The sequence below is a fragment of the Scyliorhinus torazame genome, chromosome 6 (assembly GCF_047496885.1).
Source record: "Scyliorhinus torazame isolate Kashiwa2021f chromosome 6, sScyTor2.1, whole genome shotgun sequence".
In the NCBI taxonomy this organism is placed as follows: domain Eukaryota; kingdom Metazoa; phylum Chordata; class Chondrichthyes; order Carcharhiniformes; family Scyliorhinidae; genus Scyliorhinus; species Scyliorhinus torazame.
In genome coordinates, this window is record NC_092712.1 from 204,207,925 (window position 1) to 204,232,344 (window position 24,420).

The following is a 24,420-nucleotide window of genomic DNA, read 5'->3' on the forward strand; positions in this document are numbered from 1 at the left end:
AATCAGCACACTCTGGTCGAAAAACTTTGATGCCAATTCAGAGGAAGACACCAGCGCCATTAGTCATGAAGAAACGTGGTCTCAGTGTGGGCAGCCATTTTAAGCAGCCGACAGGAGCCACCGCCACCATCTTGTGCCAAAAGTGTGACAGTCAACAACCCACAGCAATGTCCGGTCTTTGGAAAAGTTTGTTTCAGGGGCGGCCGTATTGGGCATTTTGCAAAACAGTGTTTTGCGTGTCCTACAATGGACCATATAAAAATCAGTAAATGTGGTTGATGAGATAAATACCGATGAACAGTTTTTTATCAATCTCATCGCAACCAAGGACCAGAAGAGTCCGATCAAAAATGACGAAAATGATTTCAAATATGACCAAAGCTAGTAAGAACTCTCCGGAAACCATTAAAACCAGTTGGAAATCGATGGTGTTCCAGAACAACTCATTATTACAATGCGACGTTGATACTAAAATGAGGCCTAACCTCTTCACTAGGTCTGCTTTGCACAAGCTGAAAGGGCAGCTGAAAATCATTGATCGGCCGCAGCTGGTGTATTACGGAACAAAAACTCTAGAGACTTTCGGTGCATGCGAACTCGAGCTCTCCATAGACAACAGGAGGTACAAGTTACTGTTTCATATTGTAGACATGGACATTGAGTCCATCATAGGAGCTGATTCATGTGAATCCCTGAACTTAGTTGAGCGACTGTCCCAGAAGACGGGTGGCCAGCTGAATACTACAGATCCCAACAAGATATTAGAGTGCACATGATTGATGTGGATTCAGAAGAAATCCAGGTGGAGGATGACAAGACAGACAAAGAGACGGAACAGCCAGTGAGTATTCTGGAATTCTGGTTAACAGTCTTCAAGAACGTACATGTGCTCAGTGGCATGATACAGGAGCATGACGAGCCTGTATTGAAGTATCTGCAAGATGTGAATGTTAAACGGACAGAGCATGAGAAGCCGTGGAGCTTCACTCTGGAGTTTACGTTCGAGCCCAATGAGTATTTCACAAATATGGTGATCACGAAAGCTGGATTCACGGCTGCTTGAATCATTCCTTGATGAACCAGAAATCATCGGGTGCACAGGCTGTACGATCGACTGGAGGGAGGGCAAAAATGTAAAGTTGAAAATAATTCAAACTAATCCGAAACACAAAGGCCAAAGCTCTCGCAGAACAGTTACGAAAACTGTATCAAATGGATAGTTTTTACATTTCTTCAGTCGTCCTGAAGTTCCATAGCGTGGAATGTTAAGCCAAAGTTCGTCAGCCACACTCAATGCTGACTTTGAACTTGGCGGCCTCCTGCGTGAACACATAATTTTGTGAGCAATGTTATATTTTACAGGTGAAATCATTGCAGACAGTGCTAAATCCGATACAAAAGAGAAAATGCTGGAAAATCTCAGCAGGTCTGGCAGCATCTTTAGGGAGAGTAAAGAGCTAACGTTGTGAGTCCGATGACTCTTTGTCAAAGCTAACAGACAGAGAAAGTGGGAAATATTTATACTGTGGAGTGAGAATGAAAGATGAATCATAGCCACAGAAACCCAGGGAAACTGGGTGCTAATGGCCACAGAAACCAAGGGGAAAGGTGCTAATGGCAGTCCCCAGAGAGGACACAAGATGTGAAAGGTCAAACAGCAGAGAAACTAACATCAGAGGGTGAACTGTAGATGTGGGGGGAGGGGAAGGAGGAAGCAAAGAGAAGAATGGGTAAGGAAAGGTGCACAAGATGGGGGGGGGGGGGGGGTTAAATATATATTAAGAAAGACAAGAAAGAAAAGGTAAAAGACAGTTAAAATGAAATGGGATGAAAACAAATGGGTCGAGGTGGGGTAGAGCTAATATTCTGAAGTTGCTGAATTCGATGTTGAGACCACAAGGCTGTAACGTGTCTAACCGGAAGATGAGATGTTGTTCCTCCAGTTTGCATTGATCTTCACTGGAACATTGCAGCAGGCCAAGGACAGACATGTGGGTATGGGAGCAGGGTCTTTTGTTAAAATGGCAAGCAACGGAAAGGTCAGGGTCCTGAATGTGCACAGCCCGAAGATGCTCAGCAAAGCGATCACCCAGTCTGCGTTTGGTCTCTCCGATATAAATCCGATGATGAGTACTATGAATATATATTTGAAGAGTTTGAAGGTGAGGCAGATGAAGACCAGTACGAACTGCTTGTAGATCTTGTTGCAGGAGCAAAGATGCGCTCAATGAAAAGGCTCAAGAAGCGGTGGTATGGACAGAATGATGAGGTGGTCACAGGGAACGCCAGACTGTGGTGGACATTGAGAAGAGCGGGAGCTTGGAGATGGCGCCCTCCAAAATAAAAACTCAAATCAAAGTTGCTGATGCCACGGAGGACCAGCCGCTGACCAAGATAGAAACAGAAGACATCGTCCTAATCTTAGAGAAGCTTGCTCCAGAGGTACGTGGTTCCAGGCCTCTGAAATGATTCCGGTCTTCGACTCCCAGGTTCTAGAGGACACGGTGGATGAATGGGAAGAAATCGATGATGAATATGATAGCAACTCTGATGTTGAAGAGATTGACGATTATGAGAGTGAAACAGCGGAGGACCTGATGACAATCTCTCTATGCAGCTCAACAGATCAACTCATATACTCTCGAACTAACGCCTCGATCATCACGACCAGAGAGTGTCAGCATCGTTATCTCTAGTGAAGAGCTATTAAGCGATGCTACAGTGAGCCAAGAAGGGGCAGCATCTGTGGCCATAGATCCCTCCATCCAGGCACCAGAAAGCAATGCGCCCCAACACTCCATTGAGGCTGCAGAAATGGGCATGGTCTCACAGCCTGGTGATTATGCATCAGCACCTCAGGATCCACCCGAAGCTCAGCAAACCTCCGAGCACAGGGTGAAGACCAGTAACAAACCAGAGGCTGCCAAACCTCAGCTCAAACAAATAAGACTTTGTAAACTTTGCAGAACAAGAAGAAGAAAGAGGAAAAGACTGGGAGAGCCAGATGATCCCACTGACAAAAGTAAAAAAGGAGAGAATGAGGTCATGGCAAATCAGAAACAAAAGAAACAGCGAAAAGCAGCAAACAGCGTTGTGGCAAGAGGAGCAAAAGAAAGGATCTGATGATATACGTGTGGCAAAGAGGAGATGAAGTAAGAGGCCGGTACGTAAACCAATCTTCGAAAAGGCTGGCAAAAGCCCAAATGATCACAGGGGTGATCCGGTGAGGGAGGCGCAGTGACCTGTGCAAAAGAGATGGACACTGGCCAGGCATATCATGTTTATGGATACCCTAGTTACACTTATTTTACATTGTTAGACATATCATGAATGGATAAAGTTAAAAGATTAATGTTGGTTGTAAAAAAATGTTAATGTTTTCTGAGGAAGGGGGATGCGGTGATATGCCTATAAGCAATATCATAGATGGCTGGTGGTGCGACCTCCAACCAGCAGGTGGCAGTACAGATACACCATGTGGTATAAAGACAGTGGTCATGTGACAAGGCACTCCAGCCCGGGGCCGGGCCGGAGAATCCCCGCGACCGGCGCGTATCACGCCACGCCGCCGGCATGCAATTCTCCGTTGGCGCGGCGCTGGTCAGGGGCCGCTCTACGCGACTGGCCCGGGATGGGCCGAGCGTCCATTGTAAAAATGCCGAGTCTTGCCGGCGCCGTACACACCTGCTCTCAGCCAGCGGGACATCGGCGTGGAAAGGTTGGGGGGCGGCCTGTGGGTGGGGAGGGGGTGCCTCCGATGTGGCCTGATCCGCGATCGGGGCCCACCGATCGACGGGCCGGCCTCTCTGGCTGGGGGCCTCGTTTCTTCCGCGCCAGCCCCTGTAGTCCTGTGCCATGTTACGTTAGGGCTGGCGCATTGAAGAAAGCCACTGCACATGTGCACGTTGGCGCTGGCTCCACTGCGCATGCGCAGATCCCGCGGCACCCAGTTCACGCCGGGATCAGCATGCCAGAATTAGTCGTCGGGTTGGCCTGTTCATGCTGTCGTAAAACGTGACGGTGTTACGATGGCATTGACACTCTGCCGCGGGATTAGAGAATCCCGCCCCCGGTCTGCGGGAGGTGGTTATAAGACGTACAAGAGGACAGACGTGCACTAGGGTAGTTCTAGAGGAATACAAAGAAACTCCATGATAACTTGCTCTGTAACAGATCGTTATCTTACCACGTGTGATTTAATAAAGATCCTGGTTTGGACAAGTCTCAAGTCGTTTGGTGGATTCCTTGCTCGACATCGAACACCAAACACAACACTGTTCACTCAGTATCGCTGTGCTTGCTGATTTACATTGGCTCCTGGTAAAGCAATTCCTCTATTTTAAGTTTTCATCCTTATTTCCAGTCCTTCCTATCGAGCCCTGTACTTTTCTCCAGCTCCCAATATCCACACTCCTCCAATTCTAATCCCTTGAGCACCCCAGATTTGAGCTGCTCTACCATTTGTAACCATGCTTTCAGCTGCCAGGGCCCCAAACTCTGGAATTCTTCTCATTAGCTTCTTCACCTCCACTTCCCTTTCCTCCTTTAAGATGCTCCTCAAAACCCATCTCTTTAATCTTTTGGTGATCTGACCGAATATCTTTCACGTGGCTGTTCCAAATCTTGCTTGCTATTTCTTTTGTGAAACACCTTGTGACATCTTGCTGCATGAATGACATTATATAAAGACAAGTGGTTGATGCAGGCAAAACTGAATTGATAAGAAAATAGTAGTTTTATGAATTGAATAATTTGTATCTGTCTTCAATGCAAGAAGAAGAAAACAATAACAAGGGTACAAAGGAACTTTAAGGCACAAAAAAAGATAATGAAGATCCTGAGGGAACTCATGGGATTTGTCGCACTTTTACCTCAACCCCAAAATGTTTTGGGTTCCAGTCCCACACCAGTGACTTGCGTATATTTTAAAATATTCATTTATGGGATGTGGGTGGCGCAGGTTAAACCAGCATTTATTGTCCACCCTTGGCTGCCCTTGAGAAGGTGGCATTGAGCTGCCTCCTTGAACCGCTGCAGTCCCTGTGGTGTAGGTACACCCATAATGCTGTTGGGGAGGGAATTCCAGGATTTTGACCAGCGAAATTGAAGGAACGGTGATATATTTCCAAATCAGGATGGTGAGTGGCTTGGAGGGGAAATTCCAGGTGGTGGTGTTCCCATGGGTCTGCTGCCCTTATCTTTGTGAGTGTGGAAGGTGCTGCCTAAAGAACCTTGGTAAGTTCCTGTAGTGCATTTTGTAGATGGTGCACACAGCTGCCACTGTGCGTTGGTGGTGGAGGGTTTGAATATTTGTGGAAGGGGTAACAATCAAGTGGGCTGTTTTGTCCTGGATGGTGTTGAGTTTCTTGAGTGTTGGAGTTGCACTCATTTAGACATTACATTCCCGACTTGTGTCTTGTAAATGGTGGACAGACTTCGGGGGTCAGGTGGTGAGTTGCTCACTGCCGGATTCCTAGCCTTTGACCTGCTCTGGTAGCCACAGTATCCATATGGCTAATCCAGTCCAGTTTCTGGTCAATGGTAACCCCCAGGATGTTGATAGTGGGGGATACAGTGATGGTAATGCCATTGAATGTCAATAGGTGGTGATTGGATCCTCCCTTGTTGGAGATGGTCATTGCCTGGCACTTGTGTGGCACAAATATTACTTGCCACTTTTCAGCCTAAGCTTGGATATCATCGAGATCTTGCTGCATTTGGACATGAACGCTTCAGTATTTGAGGAGTCGCAAATGGTGATCATCGTGCGACCTGCGAACATCCCTACGTCTACCTTATGAACAACAAAGAACAAAGAAATATACAGCACAGGAACAGGCCCTTCGGCCCTCCAAGCCCGTGCCGACCATGCTGCCCGACTAAACTACAATCTTCTACACTTCCTGGGTCCGTATCGTTCTATTCCCATCCTATTCATGTATTTGTCAAGATGCCCCTTAAATGTCACTATTGTCCCTGCTTCCACCACCTCCTCCGGTAGCGAGTTCCAGGCACCCACTACCATCTGCGTTAAAAGCTTGCCTCGTACATCTACTCTAAACCTTGCACCTCTCACCTTAAACCTATGCCCCCTAGTAATTGACCCCTCTACCTCGGGGAAAAGCCTCTGACTATCCACTCTGTCTATGCCCCTCATAATTTTGTAGACCTCTATCAGGTCGCCCCTCAACCTCCTTCGTTCCAGTGAGAACAAACCGAGTTTATTCAATCGCTCCTCATAGCTAATGCCCTCCATACCAGGCAACATTCTGGTAAATCTCTTCTGCACCCTCTCTAAAGCCTCCACATCCTTCTGGTAGTGTGGCGACCAGAATTGAACACTATACTCCAAGTGTGGTCTAAGGTTCTATACAGCTGCAACATGACTTGCCAATTCTTATACTCAATGCCTCGGCCAATGAAGGCAAGCATGCCGTATGCCTTCTTGACCACCTTCTCCACCTGTGTTGCCCCTTTCAGTGACCTGTGGACCTGTACTCCTAGATCTCTTTGACTTTCAATACTCTTGAGGGTTCTACCATTCACTGTATATTCCCTACCTGCATTAGACCTTCCAAAATGCATTAACTCACATTTGTCTGGATTAAACTCCATCTGCCATCTCTCTGCCCAAGTCTCCAAACAATCTAAATCCTGCTGTATCCTCTGACAGTCCTCATCGCTATCCGCAATTCCACCAACCTTTGTGTCGTCTGCAAACGTACTAATCAGACCAGTTACATTTTCCTCCAAATCATTTATATATACTACAAACAGCAAAGGTCCCAGCACTGATCCCTGTGGAACACCACTGGTCACAGCCCTCCAATTAGAAAAGCATCCTTCCATTGCTACTCTCTGCCTTCTATGACCTAGCCAGTTCTGTATCCACCTTGCCAGCTCACCCTTGATCCCATGTGACTTCACCTTTTGTACAAGTCTACCATGAGGGACCTTGTCAAAGGCCTTACTAAAGTCCATATAGACAACATCCACTGCCCTACCAGCATCAATTATCTTAGTGACCTCCTCGAAAAACTCTATCAAGTTAGTGAGACACGACCTCCCCTTCACAAAACCATGCTGCCTCTCACTAATACGTCCATTTGCTTCCAAATGGGAGTAAATCCTGTCTCGAAGAATTCTCTCCAGTAATTTCCCTACCACTGAAGTAAGGCTCACCGGCCTGTAGTTCCCTGGATTATCCTTGCTACTCTTCTTAAACAGAGGAACAACATTGGCTATTCTCCAGTCCTCCGGGACATCCCCTGAAGACAGTGAGGATCCAAAGATTTCTGTCAAGGCCTCAGCAATTTCCTCTCCAGCCTCCTTCAGTATTCTGGGGTAGATCCCATCAGGCCCTGGGGACTTATCTACCTTAATATTTTTTAAGACAACCAACACCTCGTCTTTTTGGATCTCAATGTGACCCAAGCTATCTACACACCCTTCTCCAGACTCAACATCTACCAATTTCTTCTCTTTGGTGAATACTGATGCAAAGTATTCATTTAGTACCTCACCCATTTCCTCTGGCTCCACACATAGATTCCTTTGCCTATCCTTCAGTGGGCCAACCCTTTGCCTGGTTACCCTCTTGCTTTTTATGTACGTGTAAAAAGCCTTGGGATTTTCCTTAACCCTATTTGCCAATGACTTTTCATGACCCCTTCTAGCCCTCCTGACTCCTTGCTTAAGTTCCTTCCTACTTTCCTTATATTCCACGCAGGCTTCGTCTGTTCCCAGCCTTTTAGCCCTGACAAATGCCTCCTTTTTCTTTTTGACGAGGCCTACAATATCTCTCGTTATCCAAGGTTCCCGGAAATTGCCGTATTTATCCTTCTTCCTCACAGGAACATGCCGGTCCTGAATTCCTTTCAACTGACACTTGAATGCCTCCCACATGTCAGATGTTGATTTGCCCTCAAACATCCGCCCCCAATCTATGTTCTTCAGTTCCCGCCTAATATTGTTATAATTAGCCTTCCCCCAATTTAGCACATTCATCCTAGGACCACTCTTATCCTTGTCCACCAGTACTTTAAAACTTACTGAATTGTGGTCACTGTTACCGAAATGCTCCCCTACTGAAACATCTACCACCTGGCCGGGCTCATTCCCCAATACCAGGTCCAGTACCGCCCCTTCCCTAGTTGGACTGTCTACATATTGTTTTAAGAAACCCTCCTGGATGCTCCTTACAAACTCCGCCCCGTCTAAGCCCCTGGCACTAAGTGAGTCCCAGTCAATATTGGGGAAGTTGAAGTCTCCCATCACCACAAGCCTGTTGTTTTTACTCTTTTCCAAAATCTGTCTACCTATCTGCTCCTCTATCTCCCGCTGGCTGTTGGGAGGCCTGTAGTAAACCCCCAACATTGTGACTGCACTCCTCTTATTCCTGATCTCTACCCATATAGCCTCACTGCCCTCTGAGGTGTCCTCCCGCAGTACAGCTGTGATATTCTCCCTAAACAGTAGTGCAACTCCGCCTCCCCTTTTACATCCCCCTCTATCCCGCCTGAAACATCTAAATCCTGGAACGTTTAGCTGCCAATCCTGCCCTTCCCTCAACCAGGTCTCTGTAATGGCAACAACATCATAGTTCCAAGTACTAATCCAAGCTCTAAGTTCATCTGCCTTACCCGTAATACTTCTTGCATTAAAACATATGCACTTCAGGCCACCAGACCCGCTGTGTTCAGCAACTTCTTCCTGTCTGCTCTGCCTCAGAGCCCCACTGTCCCTATTCCCTAGTTCTCCCTCAATGCTCTCACCTTCTGACCTATTGCTCCCGTGCCCACCCCCCTGCCATACTAGTTTAAACCCTCCCGTGTGACACTAGCAAACCTTGCGGCCAGGATATTTATGCCTCTCCGGTTTAGATGCAACCCGTCCTTCTTATATAGGTCACACCTGCCCCGGAAGAGCTCCCAGTGGTCCAGATAACGGAAACCCTCCCTCCTACACCAGCTGTTTAGCCACGTGTTTAGCTGCTCTATCTTCCTATTTCTAGCCTCACTGGCACGTGGCACAGGGAGTAATCCCGAGATTACAACCCTAGAGGTCCTGTCTTTTAACTTTCTGCCTAGCTCCCTGAACTCCTGCTGCAGGACCTCATGCCCCTTCCTGCCTATGTCGTTAGTACCAATATGTACAACAACCTCTGCCTGTTTGCCCTCCCCCTTCAGGATGCCCTCTACCCGTTCGGAGACATCCTGGACCCTGGCACCAGGGAGGCAACATACCATCCTGGAGTCTCTTTCACCTCCACAGAAGCGCCTATCTGTGCCCCTGACTATAGAGTCCCCTATTACTATTGCTCTTCTGCGCTTTGACCCTCCCTTCTGAACATCAGAGCCAGCCGTGGTGCCACTGCTCTGGCTGCTGCTGTTTTCCCCTGATGGAAGTTAGATCATTGATGAAGAACCTGTGGCCTTCTACAGAGACAGCAGTCACCCAGGGCATTTTTCAATATGTAATTAAGGTCCAAGCAGACCAATGTATTTTAAAGAAACACCTAAACGACAAATATCTTAGACTTTTAATAGGTTTCAATATGTGATCAAATGGCAATCAAATATTATACTTAAACTGTACAATCTCTGGTTCTGCAATTCTAGGGATGGAAGAAAGATATGAAAACATTTTGATTATATAGAACACGTGCTTTTAAGATTTCCTAATACCAATCGGCAAGCATGTGACGGCAGATTAAAAGCCAAGGACCTACATAGGTGGCTTGTAGTTTCAATATTAAAAAAATTATTACAGCTTGTTTAAAAAGATGTCAGCAATGGCTTGAAATACAGGTGATATCGATTTCTTATCAAATGAACTGATTCAGTCGGATATTATCGCGTTCAAATGCACTTTTCATGCACTGACCTGACTAATCATCCATAACGATTAATTATCCATAACTAGTCAAGTGACCACCAAGGCTATTAATTTGACTGTGGAGAGTCGGGAATTGAGCAGGTCGGCAGATGTTGGAATAGCTTTTGCTGAAACAGTTCAGTGCAGCTAGTTCCCTGTATTTGAACATGGTTAACTGAGAAACAGCTGGTTCTTATCACATCCTCACTCCCACAGGCTGTATCCATGTCAGGTGATGGTCTTAATCTCCATATCAATTTGAAAAGGAATTGATATCTGATGCCCCTGTTAATCTAAATGAAAAAAAAACTTTGCTAAATCTAATTACTTTCAATATTTTGATAATAAATGGGACTATAACTGGAAGATGGTGGCTTTGACCAAGAGCCTGCTCTCCCTGTCAGGTTGGAGCATTTGCCAAATTGCAACAAAACAAGCTCACCACAAAACTGATCCTGACTTTCATGATGTGGTATTATAGGTATTACGGTACCTGAGAGGCTGAAGTACCATTGGTAGAACCAATATGTTTGCCATTGGCTAGAGTGCATAATAGCTCCACCCTGATAGGCGGCGTATAAGAACCTGTGCCGTCCCAGCAGCCCTCATTCTGTACCCGAGCTGCTGGGGGAAACATTTAGCTTATTAAAGCCTTCAGTTGTACTACAACCTCGTTTTAGTGGTCATTGATCGTGCATCAATTTAATAAGCTAGATTTTAAGAAGAAAGGATGGAGCTTCGAATCAAGCTGGAGTGTCTGCAACTTAGCCCCCACACAGCGAACTCAGCGGTGATCTTTAAGCACTGGCTGGCGTGTTTTAAAGGGTACCTCGAGACGGCAGAAAACGCACCCACGGGAGAGCAGAAACTGCACGTCCTGCACTCAAGGGTGAGCCGGGAGATCCACACCCTCATCGAGGAAGCGGAAGACTTCGATGCAGCAATCGAGTTGCTAAAAGGACACTATATTCACCTGGTAAACCAGGTCTACATCCGGCACCTGCTTGCAACAAGACGGCAAACCCCTGGAGAATCGTTGGAGGAATTCTACCGCGCACTCCTGGTGCTGGGCAGAAGATGCGGCTGCCCGCATGTTTCGGCGAGCGAGCACACGGAACTCTTAGTCCGGGACGCTTTTGTGGCAGGTATGCTTTCATCTCAAATCCGCCAGCGCCTATTAGACAAAGACACCCTGGATCTTAGGGAGGCACGGGCCCTTGCAGGCTCCCTGGACATGGCCTCCAGGGACGCCCGCGCCTATGTTCCCGACCGCGCTGCAGCCCCCTGGGCAGCGTGGAAATCCGCAGCGGCCGACCCAGAGACTTCCCCCATTCCCCCGCAGGCCTGCGCTGCAAGGCGGCCTGCCAACCCCGAGGTGCCCCGCTGCTACTTTTGCGGGCAGGCCAAGCACCCCCGCCAGCGCTGCCCGGCCTGCGCACCAGCTGCAGGGGATGCGGCAAAAAGGGCCATTTCGTGGGGGTATGTCAGGCCCGAGCAGTGGCCGCGGTCTCCAGCGGTGACTCCGGACCGCCACCACAAACTTCCCCACAGACCCCGTGCGGCCAGCGGTCGCCGCCATCCCCATATCCCAGGGCCATGTGCGGACCCTGGGCGCCGCCATCTTGTTCCATGGACACCACGCTTGAGGGACGGGCGCCACCATTTTGTGCACCCCCGGCCATGTGCGACCAATGGGAGACGCCATCTTGGATGGGCCCCCAGGACCCCAGCTCGGCCGACCACACACTGCTCGAACAGAATTCTCAACTACTGCGATTGGCCTCGGTGACTCTGGATCAATCTCGACCTCGAACACTCTCAACCGCTACGACGACCGTTTTCATCAATGGGCACGAGACGTCCTGCCCACTTGACTCCGGAAGCACGGAGAGCTTCATACACCCCGACACGGTATGGCGCTGTTTCCTCCTCATCCACCCTGTTAATCAAAAAATCTCACTGGCCTCCGGTTCCCACTCAGTGGAGATAAAGGGGTTTTGTTTAGCACACCTCACAGTCCAGGGAAGGGAGTTCAAAAATTTCCGTCTCTACGTTCTTCCCCACCTCTGCGCAGCTACACTCCTGGGTTTAGACTTCCAGTGTAACCTTCAAAGTCTGACCTTCCAATTCGGCGGCCCGATACCCCCCCCTTACTGTCTGAGGCCTCGCGACCCTTAAGGTCGATCTGCCTTCCCTGTTTGCGAACATCACCCCGGATTGCGAACCCGTCGCCACCAGGAGCAGATGCTACAGTGCTCAGGACCGGATCTTTATTAGATCAGAGGTCCAAAGGCTACTGAGGGAAGGCGTAATTGAAGCCAGAAACAGCCCCTGAAGAGCTCAAGTAGTGGTGGTAAAGACCGGGGAGAAGCATAGGATGGTCATCGACTACAGTCAGACCATCAACAGGTTTACTCAGCTGGACGCGTACCCCCTCCCCTGCATATCCGACCTGGTAAACAGGATTGCGCATTATAAGGTCTTCTCCACCGTGGATCTCAAGTCCGCCTACCACCAGCTCCCCATCCGCACTAGTGGCCGCAAATACACTGCCTTCGAGGCAGACGGGCCGCTGTATTACTTCTTAAGGGTTCCCTTCGGTGTCACTAATCAATGGTCTTCCAACGCGCGATGGACCGAATGGTTGACCGGTACGGTTTACAGGCAACATTCCCGTATCTCGATAATGTCACCATCTGCGGCCACGACCAGCAGGACCACGACACCAACCTCAGAAAATTCCTCCAGACCGCAAAGATCCTTAACCATACATACAATAAGGATAAATGCATTTTTAGCACCGGCCGTCTAGCCATTCTCGGCTACGTAGTGCGAAATGGAGTTATAGGCCCCGACCCTGAACGCACGCGCCCCCTTATGGAGTTCCCCCCTCCCTCACTGCTCTAAGGACCTGAAGCGCTGCCTAGGGTTTTTTTAGCTACTACGCCCAGTGGGTCCCCAACTACGCAGACAAGGCCTGTCCCCTGATCCAAACCACAGTTTTTCCCCTGTCGATAGAGGCCCGCCAGGCCTTCAGCCGCATCAAAGCAGACATTGCAAAGGCCACGATGCACGCCATCGACGAGTCCCTCCCCTTCCAGGTCGAGAGTGACGCGTCTGACGTAGCTCTGGCGGCAACCCTCAACCAAGCGGGCAGACCCATGGCCTTCTTCTCCCGTACCCTCCATGCTTCCGAAATCCTCCACTCTTCAGTCAAAAAGGAGGCCCAGGCCATAGTAGAAGCTGTGCGACATTGGAGGCATTACCTGGCCAGCAGGAGATTCACTCTCCTCACGGACCAACAGTCGGTGGCTTTCAAGTTCGATAATGCACAGCGGGACAAGATAAAAAAACGACAAGATCTTGAGGTGGAGGATCGAACTCTCCACCTACAACTATGAGATCTTGTATCGTCCCGGGAAGCTAAATGAGCCTCTTGACGTCCTGTCCCGTGGCACATGTGCCACCACACAAGTGGACCGTCTCCGGGCCCTCCACGAGGACCTCTGCCACACGGGGGTCACTCGCTTTTTCCATTTCGTCAAGACCCGCAACCTGCCCTACTCCTTCGAGGAGGTCAGGACAGCCACCAGGGACTGCCAAATCTGCGCGGAGTGCAAACCGCACTTCTACCGGCCAGAGAGAGCGCACCTGATACAGGCTTCCTGTATCTTTGAATGCCTCAGCATGGACTTCAAAGGTCCCCTCCCCTCCACCGACCGCAACACGTAACTTTCTGAACGTGATTGACGAGAACTCCCGGTTCCCATTCGCGATCCCCTGCCCCGACATGACCGCAACCACCGTCATCAAGGCCCTCCATAGCATCTTTGCACTGTTCGTTCCCCGCTTACATACACAGCGATAGGGAGTCCTCCTTTATGAGCGACGAACTGCGTCAATTCCTGCTCAGCAATGGCATCGCCTCAAGCAGGATGACCAGTTACAACCCCCGGGGTAACGGACAGGTAGAGAGAGAGAACGGAACGGTCTGGAAGACCGTCCTACTGGCCCTACGGTCCAGGAACCTCCCAGTCTCCAGCTGGCAGGATGTCCTCCCGGATGCCCTCCACTCCATCCGGTCACTACTTTGTACAACCACCAATCAGACACCTCACGAACGTCTCCTTGTCTTCCCCAGGACGTCCTCCTCTGGGACCTCGCTCCCGACCTGGCTGGCAGCACCCGGAACCATCCTGCTCCGAAAACACGTGCGGGCGCACAAGTCGGACCCCGTACCCCGACGGCCGACAAGATACGGTCTCCCTACGGGACATGGTGCCGGAACTCCACGTACATTCCAGCCACCAGTCCCACCCTCCCCTCCACCGCAGCACCTTACAGGAGGATCGGCCCTTCCGCCCCCTCCACCCACCGACGCCCCCCCTCAGGCGCTCCCTTCCCAGGTCAGCCGTTTTCCCCACCAGCGCCGTCTAGGGGTGACGAAGCTGCCATGGAGATCGAAGCCACGCTCCCGGAGTCACAGACGCCCGAGCCTCCACCGGAGTCACCACCGAGGCTCTGACGATCACAGAGGACGACCATTGCCCCCGATCGACTGATTGCTTCATTTTAACTGTAATCTGTAAATATAAAACACCGAATGTACATCGCTACCAAACTTGTAAATAGTTACTAAACACTGTACGGGGGTATTACGGTACCTCCATAACTAATTATACCATATTGTTATGTTTTGTAATTGCTGGCCACCACCCCCGCCGGACTTTTTTTTAACAGGGGGTGAATGTGGTATTGTAGGTATTATGGTACCCGAGAGGCTGAAGTACCATTGGTAGAACCCATATGCTTGCCATTGGCTAGAGTGCATAATAGCTCTGCCCTGATAGGCGGAGTATAAGAACCCGTGCCGTCCCAGCAGCCCTCATTCTGTACCTGAGCTGCTGGGAGAAACATCTAGCTTATTAAAGCCTTCAGTTGTACTACAACCTCGTTTTCGTGGTCATTGATCGTGCATCACATGACAAGTGTGGAAATGCTATCCTTTTGGGAGGATTAGCACAGTCTGGAGTTTTGTTGCAATGCAGACTGGGGCCACTTGGAATGTGTCTCCTATTGGCAACATCACCCGTCAGAAATGGAGGGGAGAACTAGATAAATGGACCAAGTATTTGCAAGAAATGGAGTACAGTTGAGCTGAAATGCAAATTTGCTTCTCGGCACATGGCTTCTGCTGTACTGATTATCTCTGTATGCTAGGTTTCATAGTAAACCAATAAATTATATAAATATTGGAAATCAGGAAGGGGAGATGCCATTGAAACACCACAGCGGGGAGAGAAGAACAAATTGCTACCTGCCCTTCCAGCTCCCTGCTAATCTTATATTAGAGGCGCGATATAATGGGGACGCACCCCACCTCATAAGGACAGGGCACCCCTGGGCCTGATCCCCTGCATGGGCAAGATGCCACCTGGGCACCTTGGCACTGCTGGCCTGCACCCTGGCAGTGCCACCTAGACAACCTGGCACTACCAGGGTGGCACCCAGGTGGCTATGCCAGGGTATAAGGTTGGCAGTGCCATGGTGCCTGGGTGCACGGGGGTGCCAGGGTGCCTGACTGCCCGGGGGCCCCCGATCACCTGGGAAACCCCCCCTCTTCCCAGGTGCCAGTTTGCCTGGTCCACGTTTGTGGAAACCAGTGCTAAATTGCGTCCGCTCAGGGTCTCCCAGGCAAGGCCATTCGATCCAACGCCTTGGTAACTCCAGTGCAGACTGAGACTAACTATTCAGTTGAATATGCAAATCTGGATCCCGCTAACAGATCACGTGCCTCGCGAGATCTTGTTAGATCGCGCAAGGCGTAACGAGCGTCATAAATCTTGCAATGATTGCTATGATAAATATCCCACACTATAAACCTATGCGTCCTATACTCTTTTTGAACAGATCTTCGTGCAGCTAAATGAAATTTTATACTGCTATCTAGCAATATGCAATCACAATGTGGGGAATTTATTAAAAAGTACTTATGCAGACATTGTTGCACTGCAAATTTACTGCATTATTCAAGGCAATCATTAGTATCTTAGCAACTGACAAAATAATCCTCACCATTTAGAGTTCATCTTAAGGTTTGGGCCTTTTATTATTTTGCCATCATGAACTAGTGCGGATGCTGTACTTCAGAATTTTTGATCAGTCCACTAATTTCCTGCTTGAACTAAAAGTGTGGTTTTATTATAATAAAGCTAGGCTCCATTGTGAACAATGTAGTAAAATGTCACTCTTTTGGTAGGTGTTTGCATTGCAGGGTTTGTCATACAAATTAAATTGAAAGTAAAAGATTCCAATGAATCTCTGTTCAAGAGTAGAGGGAAAAATGATAATGCTGCTTGGAGCAACAAAGTTTGACTGGTTTTGAAATGAAGTGCATTAAGTGTGCTAAAGGATTTCGAACAATGTTCTCAGCACTATAACAGCTCCGTATTTGAGTGTTGTTAAGGTCCTCAATAATCTACTACAGTAAATCCAAGTGAACTATACTCACTATAGCAACTAAGCCTGAAACCTTTTAAGAAGCACAACTCGCGTAGCTGAAGTAAAAAAAAAGATTAAATGTGACATTTCTCGTCAGTCAATCAATAGGTGTCATAAAACATGCTTATCCCCATGTTAATCCGTCTAATTCCTACTGATTTACTCACCACTTTATATAGGTGGCATTTAAATTTTGTACTTAAAGCTTTGATGACGAGGAGAAGAAATCAGGTTATCACTCGTGTATATTTAACATCTAAACAGAAGCTACCACTTCTTTTACTTTTCCTAATCTTTGTGTCATATATGTGTATTGGGAGAAATTAGTTTTCCATCTCATTCGGCCACCATCAGACTGGGTTTACATATGCATTACATTTTATAAAGGTTGGGTGACTACATAATATCTGGTGAACTTCTGCTTTCCGTGAACTGGGTGATCATGTGCACATTGGGATGATGAGTACAGAGGTGGTGACATGTTGGTGGTGCGGGAGCTCTCCCCCAGCAAGGGCAGACACAACACATGTAAGAGCTGCTAAGATCTCTCAGGTGAATGATTCAACCCCTTAATCCTTTGCCATCATTCCCATTCAACCCAGCAACTTTACACTTTGTGCAAAAGGTCGACTTAAATCAAAATCAAAGTAATTGATTTGAATATATTAATTCTTTTTACCAATTAGCTATCAATGCATTGTGTGACGTTTGATCAAAGGTTGAGCCAACTAAAGAAAAAGTATTCAAATCTGACAGCACATGCAATTAAATCAATTATACATCAATTACACCAAAGCTATTCAGGCAAAAAAATGAGCTGTTTAAATAATGTTGTAAGTAGTAATTCATTAACTTCGAGTGGAATTGTAGATGTTATGTACTGATGTTGCTCCTTGCTTGATTCTTTCTGAACTTTCTCAGTTTGTTAAAACGTTGTTCTAAGATTAAACTCCAGGAACAAAAGGTTGTGAAGATGCTAATGTGGAACGATGGAATGGTTCCTTGGCGATCTGATTTTGAAAATTCAATTTTGCGGCTCACTTTGTCCCTGAAGGAGAAGATAGCCCATGATGAGAGGAAAAGGGTGGACTCGGGGGGCGAAGTCCCAGAGATTTGAGTCCTCACGCCTATAAGAAATGGGCCCTGGAGATCACGGAGTTTCCCGAGGAGAGAGCAGTGATCGACAGCGAGGCTGTCCTGCGGCCTGAGGATCCACTGTCTCTTCACCCAGATGATCTGTGTCAAGTGAGTTGTTGATGTCTCAGAAAATTATCCTTCCTGCTCACTGACCACATGTCCATTGTTTTGCAGGATTACCATCTGATGGACCAGTCCATCCGGAGTCGTACCCTCCCATGCCACCCAAGAGGAACACCTTGGAGGAGAGCTCCAAGGATAACACAGGTGAGGCGTCACAGCTATCACCCACACCTTCCACCAGCGCAGAGACACCCCACACCTCAAGTGGGTGACATTAGTGAACAGGCTTTGGGGGCACTATCTGATGAGCACACCTCTGCTGATGCACATCAGCTGGAGGCAGGACCTAGGGCACCCCAGTGATGGTGGCACATCCTGTAGCCCGGACATCCTGGTGGGCTTGGTCCAGGTCGAAGTTGATACAGTCTGATGCCCGGGCATACAGAGCAACCGTCACCTCCCGGACGCACCCGTGGGCTGGCAATTGCGATATATCACACAGGTCTCCGCTCGAGCCCTGGAATGATCCTGTGGCGATTAGTGCTGCAGTGACCTTCACAGCCACCGGGGGTGGATGTCCTCCTCCTCCACGGGGTGCTATGTCCACGAGGACATGGCACAAGTGCTGCAATGTTTCCTTGTTGAGATGGACACTTCTGCGGCATATGCTCTTCGTCAGCTCACTGAAGGATCAATGACACCCGTACACCTTAGGCCGTCGCTGGCCTCTCCTTCTGGCCCCCTCCTCAGCCTGATGGGCTGACGGGTCTTCAAGGTGTGTGGCAGTCCCCTACACATGTTGTGCTGCCTCTAGCCTGCTGCCTCCTGCCTTCTAAGATGTCTGTCCGCCTTGGCTGCCACAAGTGAGGGCGGCCTACGGGGGATCCACACCAGCAAACATTTTTGCCTCTGAAGGATATTCAAGGACTCTCAAATTCCCCAGAACTCCCCCACCCTTACCATGATTGTCACGCCTTCTCTCAGAGTGCGATCCAGCGAGCCAGTTGTGCTGGCAAACCTCGATCTGCACACTTGTCCCTGGCCAGATCAGGAGCCACTAGACTCCAGACCTCTGCCGGCAACATTAGGGAGACCCTGCGTAGCCCTCCTCCGCTCATTCAGACAATTACCCTTTGGCCGAAGGGTCCTCAGCGGTGAAGCCATTCTTTGCTACTTGATTATTGGCAGCTCCCTTTATAATGCTAACGCTCCTAGAGTACAGGCACACTGTTCAGGCATCAAAGGTTGCAGAACATGCAGTCCACTAATCATCCTCTCAGACATGGCACCTCTGCCTTCAAGGACGATCTTGTGAGTTCAGGACTGTGAACTGCTGTCACAACTAACAAGGCTAATTCCTCATTTGAAAAAGCCTTCAGCTGAGAAGCTAGAGGCTGCTCACAGTTGAAGGGGGTGAAATTGACTTTCTGGAGAGAAGCTGCAGCAGGGCTCTGTCCTGGGAGGGTTTGGTAGGACAGACAGGCTGCAGCTGTGGTTGCCCCTGTTGTGGGTCTCCACAATATTTAAAGATGGCTTGATGGCCTCACAGTCGCAAAGCTCTTCACTCCCCCTCTCCAGGGTCGACCTCCGACATGGAACACTCCAGCCCACTGAATAACTGGAACCTCCCCCGAAGGCCCCACAACTCCTCCCCCCCCCCCCCCCCCCCCCCCCCCCTCTCCTCCCACACCACCACCCACCCTGAGCACTGAGTCAGCAGTTCTGGTGCCCTTGAGCTGCATGCCAGTAAATGGAAAGGGTTACTCACCTCCTCACTTCCCTCTCAGTGTCCATTGCGCCAGTTTCATATTTTTGAAAAGGAGTATTAAATGATGCTCACGTGACGTTTTGCTGGAGAGCCACTACATTCCAATTCAATCTCATTAATGTCATTGAAATAAATGCAATTTAGGCTTCATGAGCTTCTTGCCATATTTGGGTGCGATCCGGTACTCGCCATCGGGAGCCGGTTGGGTAAGTCACAAAACGGTTTGCACCCAGCACGAATCTCGATTTTGCCCTCTTTCGCTATTCACCTGCCATGCCCGGATCCATGCCGGGTGCAACGCAGTGGCTGCATCATGCCCAAGGTGTCTGAAATTTCTATGCCACAAGTGACCTAACCAAAGATAAATATTGCGCATTGCTCAATATTAAAAAGAAATGGATAAATACTTGAAGGGAAAAATGTTACAGAACTAGGGCGAAAGATCAGGGGAGTAGGATTAATTAGCTAGCTCGGCTAAAGAAGGCAATAGGTTGAATGTGCTTCTTCTGTGCTTTACCACGCCATGCTTCACCACTCCATGATTCTATATTCACATTATGCCCAAATCCAATTTGAACTTTGCAGCCAAATGGGGCATCATGACAATTCCACATGGAAGCCACTGATGCCTATGCAAGGCATGGCATCAGAACACAGGTGAGGGGAGGCAACCAAGCATAATCTTGGGATTCATGTAGGTGGAGAAAGGCAGAACATCACGATTCAAGAAGTGCTGAGAAAAGCAAATTTCTAAGTCGGTGCTAGGTCTCACTGTCTCTTGTGTCTCACTCCCACTCCAATATTTCATGCAAGTCGCTGCTTATGATTTATGGTATATTAAAAAAATATTACAGTCCGGGCAACATAGTCAGATTAGGTGGGAATTAGGTATTTTTGCATCAGAGTACCCATTATACACATTTTTATTTCCAATATGTAATACATTACACTTGCCTACACTAAATTATTAGACATTATTCCATCCACTTACATATGTTGCCTAGCTTTATACTGTAATTTCTTAGTTTCATCTGTAATTCACAGTTTGCTTCTCATGATCGCACTGTCCTTTCTAGTTTAGTATTATTTATATGAGGTTTCTAAATCCCATCATGGATGCAAATTAGAAATGATAATGGTTCTAAAACTGGAAATCCATCCACTATTCCCCCTCCTTTGATACAACTTCCTTAACAAGTACCATTGCTTCCTGTTCCACAGCTATTTTTTATTAAATGTCTAAACCCAGGAGATACCTTCAATTTCCACCATACCAAGTTTAATGAACAATATTTCACACTAACCTCTGCCAAATATTTTTGGGAAGTCCAGATATAACATGCTTTAAGGCTTACTGCAGTCCGCTTGGGCGATCAGTACCTCAAAATAAGGTTGGTTAGGTAGAATCTACCTCCTTTGAATCAATGTTAACTGCTGTTAACTAAGTTACTGAACAGATAAGTGTGCACATTATAATCAATTCCTTCATTGTACATGGGAATAGTTGCAGGGCTTTGACAAGGTGGCACAGTGGTTAGCACTGCTGCCTCACAGTGCCAGGGACCCGGTTTCAATTCCAGCCTTGGGTGACTGTGTGGAGTTTGCACTTCCTCCCAGTGTCTGCATGGGTTTCCTCCAGCTGCTCCGGTTTTCTCCCATAGTCCAAAGATGTGGTTAGGTGGATTGGCCATGCAAAATTGCCCCTTAGTGTCCAACGATATGCATGTTGGGTGGGGTGTGGGGATAGGGCAGGGGAGTAGGCCTAGGTAGGGTGCTCTTTCAGAACGTCGGTGCAGATTCAATGGGCCAAATGGTCTCCTTCTGCACTATAGGTGTTCTATGGATTCTTCACTTTGAATGTGCACATCACATGACCTCTATCCATTCTATTAGCACCTTCTTTTTTAAAAAAAAAATTCTATTCGCACCTTCTTAATGGATTAACTCATGGATTGTATGAGGAAGGGAAGATTGAGGCAGCAAAGAAATTCTAAAGCTTGACATTCTGGGTAAAAATGACTCAGGTCAAGGGTTTTTATTAATTGCACAGAATGTTTAACTCAGTACCTGACATACTGCTTGGCATTATGGATCAGCAGTCATTCTGTTGCTGGTATTTATCACACCACCTGCAAAACAGAATTATCCCATTATTATTGAAGTTTCTAACCCTGGAGAAAAAAATACAGCATAAAATGGGAAGAAATGCATCATACTTGATAACTTGATACATGGGCACCATAATAATTTCATAAAACTGGGAATTTACATTGGGAGAAAAGGTCATGGAAGTTGGACTTGTTTTCTTTGGAAAAGAGACTGCAAGCTCACCTAAATCAGATCTGTTAAGAATATAAAGGAATAAATTATGAAGAAGAATTGCAACCATCAGTATTTAACTGAGGAGTTATGATGGTCAAAGGCTCGGCATAAACAATTCCACTTTGGAAAGGCAAAACCTACTACTGTCCTGACTGTTCGAGCAGATGGTGAGATAATTTCATGTGCCCATCATTATATCTTAGTGATATTGCAAAATGATAACGATATTGATAATGATGTATATTATTCTTCACTGCTAATTACTCATAAATGCCAACAAGCTAAATATGAGGTAGATTTAGAGCTGAGCCAGCAGCTCAAAACTGGGCATCCACAAGGTGCTGTGGGCCATCAAAGGAAGGAGAATTGCATTCCACCACAATGTGAAACCTCATGGCCTGGCGTATGCCTCATTCAACTGTAATGATCATGGTTCATGAGGTGTGCAGGAGAGCATGTGAGGAGCAGCACCAAGCATACTTTAAAATGAGGCACCAACTAGTGAAGCAACAACACAGGACTACATACATGGAGGCTCCACAAATATCCTCATGACACAGGATGCCAGCACGTTAGTGCACGTTAATGAAAGAAACAAGGCTAACGCATTTCAACCATCTTTAGTCAGAAGTGTTGAGTAGATGATTTCTCTTGGCCTCCTGCCGAGGTCTCCAGCATCACAGATGATAGATTTCAGCCAATTCAATTCTCTCCACATTATACAAAGAAATGGCTGAAGCCGATGGATACAGCAAAGGCTACTGGCCCTGACAATTATCGATTTGTGCTCCAGAACGAGCTGCACCCCTAGCCAAGCTGTTCCAGCACAGCTACAGCATGGCATCCACTCATGACATCCACCAGACAATGTGGAAAATTGACCAGTATGTGCTGTCCACAAAAGGCGAGACCAATACAATCTGGTCATTTACCATTCCATTAGTCTACTATTAATCATCAGCAAAATGATGGAAGTCAATACTGACAGTGTTATCAAGTGCTACTTATTCAACATAATCTACTCAATGATGCACAATTTCGGTACCTCGAGGGCAACTCGGCTGCAGACTTAATTAACACCTTAATCCAAAAACGGGTGTAAGAGCTGAATTTTGGAAGGGGGGGGGGGGTGGAAACAAGTAACGGCCTTTGACATCAAAGTGGCATTTGACCAAGTATAGCATCAAGGGGTCCGAGCAATAATTGAAGTTAATGGGAATTGGGGGAAAACTCTCTGCTGATTGGAAAAAAAGATGGTTGTTGGAGGCCAATCATCTCAGCCCTAGGACATCACTGCAGGAGTTTCTCAGAGCAGTGTACCCGGAAGCTTTAGCTGCTTCAGTGATCTTCGATAGTAGTGGGGATAGGTTATGCATCAGACTAACACCACTGACTGGTATAATGCCACGGACAACGCAATTGTGGGCAGCACGGTAGCATTGTTGTTAGCACAATTGTTTCACAGCTCCAGGGTCCCAGGTTCGATTCCGGCTTGGGTCACTGTCTGTGCGGAGTGTGCACATCCTCCCAGTGTCTGCGTGGGTTTCCTCCGGGTGCTCCGGTTTCCTCCCGCAGTCCAAAGATGTGCAGGTTAGGTGGATTGGCTATGATAAATTGCCCTTAAGTGTCCAAAATTGCTCTTAGTGTTGGGTGGGGTTACTGGGTTATGGGGATCGGGTGGAGGTGTTGGCCGTGGGTAGGGTGCTCTTTCCAAGAGCCGGTGCAGTCTCGATGGGCCGAATGGCCTCCTTCTGCACTGTAAATTCTATGTTAAAAAATTCTATGTTAAATTACATCATTAGAGTTTCACGGGTTTTCGTGGAGTTCACCATTGTACCCTGTTTTGAGTAGCATCTTGTAAATAAACCCCTTTCACTATGTTATACCCACTCTTTCTCTTTGCAGTTACATCAAAACGTGACAAAAGAGAAACTGGCGATGGGATCTGGGCCATAAACATAAAAACGGGGGAAAAACAGCTTTTGACAACGGTTTGAGAGCCAGAAGAAGGAATCATCGACGGAGAACCAGGTCCATTCACCACTGGGAATGAGGTCGGGAGAAATATTGTTGGCTCCCAAGGCGCAATCATCATTGTGCAGGTCTGCTGGAGTCTGATTGGCTGTAAGGAACGACTGGAATCTTTCTTCATAAGAGTGCATGTCTTCTTCTCATCAAATGCATCCTCTCAAGTAAATACTTGGACACCGCACAGTTTGTAATGGGGGCTCGACAAAACAGCCAGTTGATCGTGACAACCCTAACCCTAACACGAGCGCAAGTAAAAGGATTATACAAAAAAAATGTTATCGGACCAATGCGAGCTACTGGGAGGATCAAAGGTTTCAGTACACTTAACTTTGTAGTTGGTAAAGCTGCGGACACTGCACATGAGGCACTAAAATGGGCCGCAGGATGGGACCGGGCTGCCTACTCTGCAACCTACTGCTTGGGAATTGATAGCGGGGCACAGAAACAGTTAGTCTGCTTGTGTGCTGCGAGTTTGTCTGCTTTGAACAGAGAGAAAATAAACAGCAGAGAAGACAGGCTGAAGGCTGAGTAACCCAGATCAGGGAGCTGCAATCCAAAAATAGCGGAAAGAAAAGGCATCATGGATGCGTTTGATGAGGGGAAGGAGACATGGAGCTCTTATGAGGAAATGTTCCAGTCGTTTCTTAAAGTCAATCAGACACCAGCTGACCTGCATACTGCGACCTTTCTCAGCTCAGTTGGGAGGAAGAAATTCATTTTGC

General features: G+C 47.8%; 1 protein-coding gene across 4 annotated transcripts in view; it reads right to left on the reverse strand.

Annotated features, from left to right (window-relative positions):
* Positions 1-24,420, reverse strand: part of LOC140425235 (thyroid hormone receptor beta) — a 322,477-nt gene that overhangs the window by 85,726 nt on the left and 212,331 nt on the right. For all 4 annotated transcript variants that reach the window (XM_072509314.1, XM_072509315.1, XM_072509313.1 and 1 more), the window contains one exon: positions 21,413-21,474. Coding sequence is in view for 2 of the 4 variants with exons in the window: in XM_072509315.1 (XP_072365416.1) it covers positions 21,413-21,431 (19 nt within the window). In the remaining 2 variants the exon portion in view is untranslated. The remainder of the gene's footprint in view (positions 1-21,412; positions 21,475-24,420) is intronic.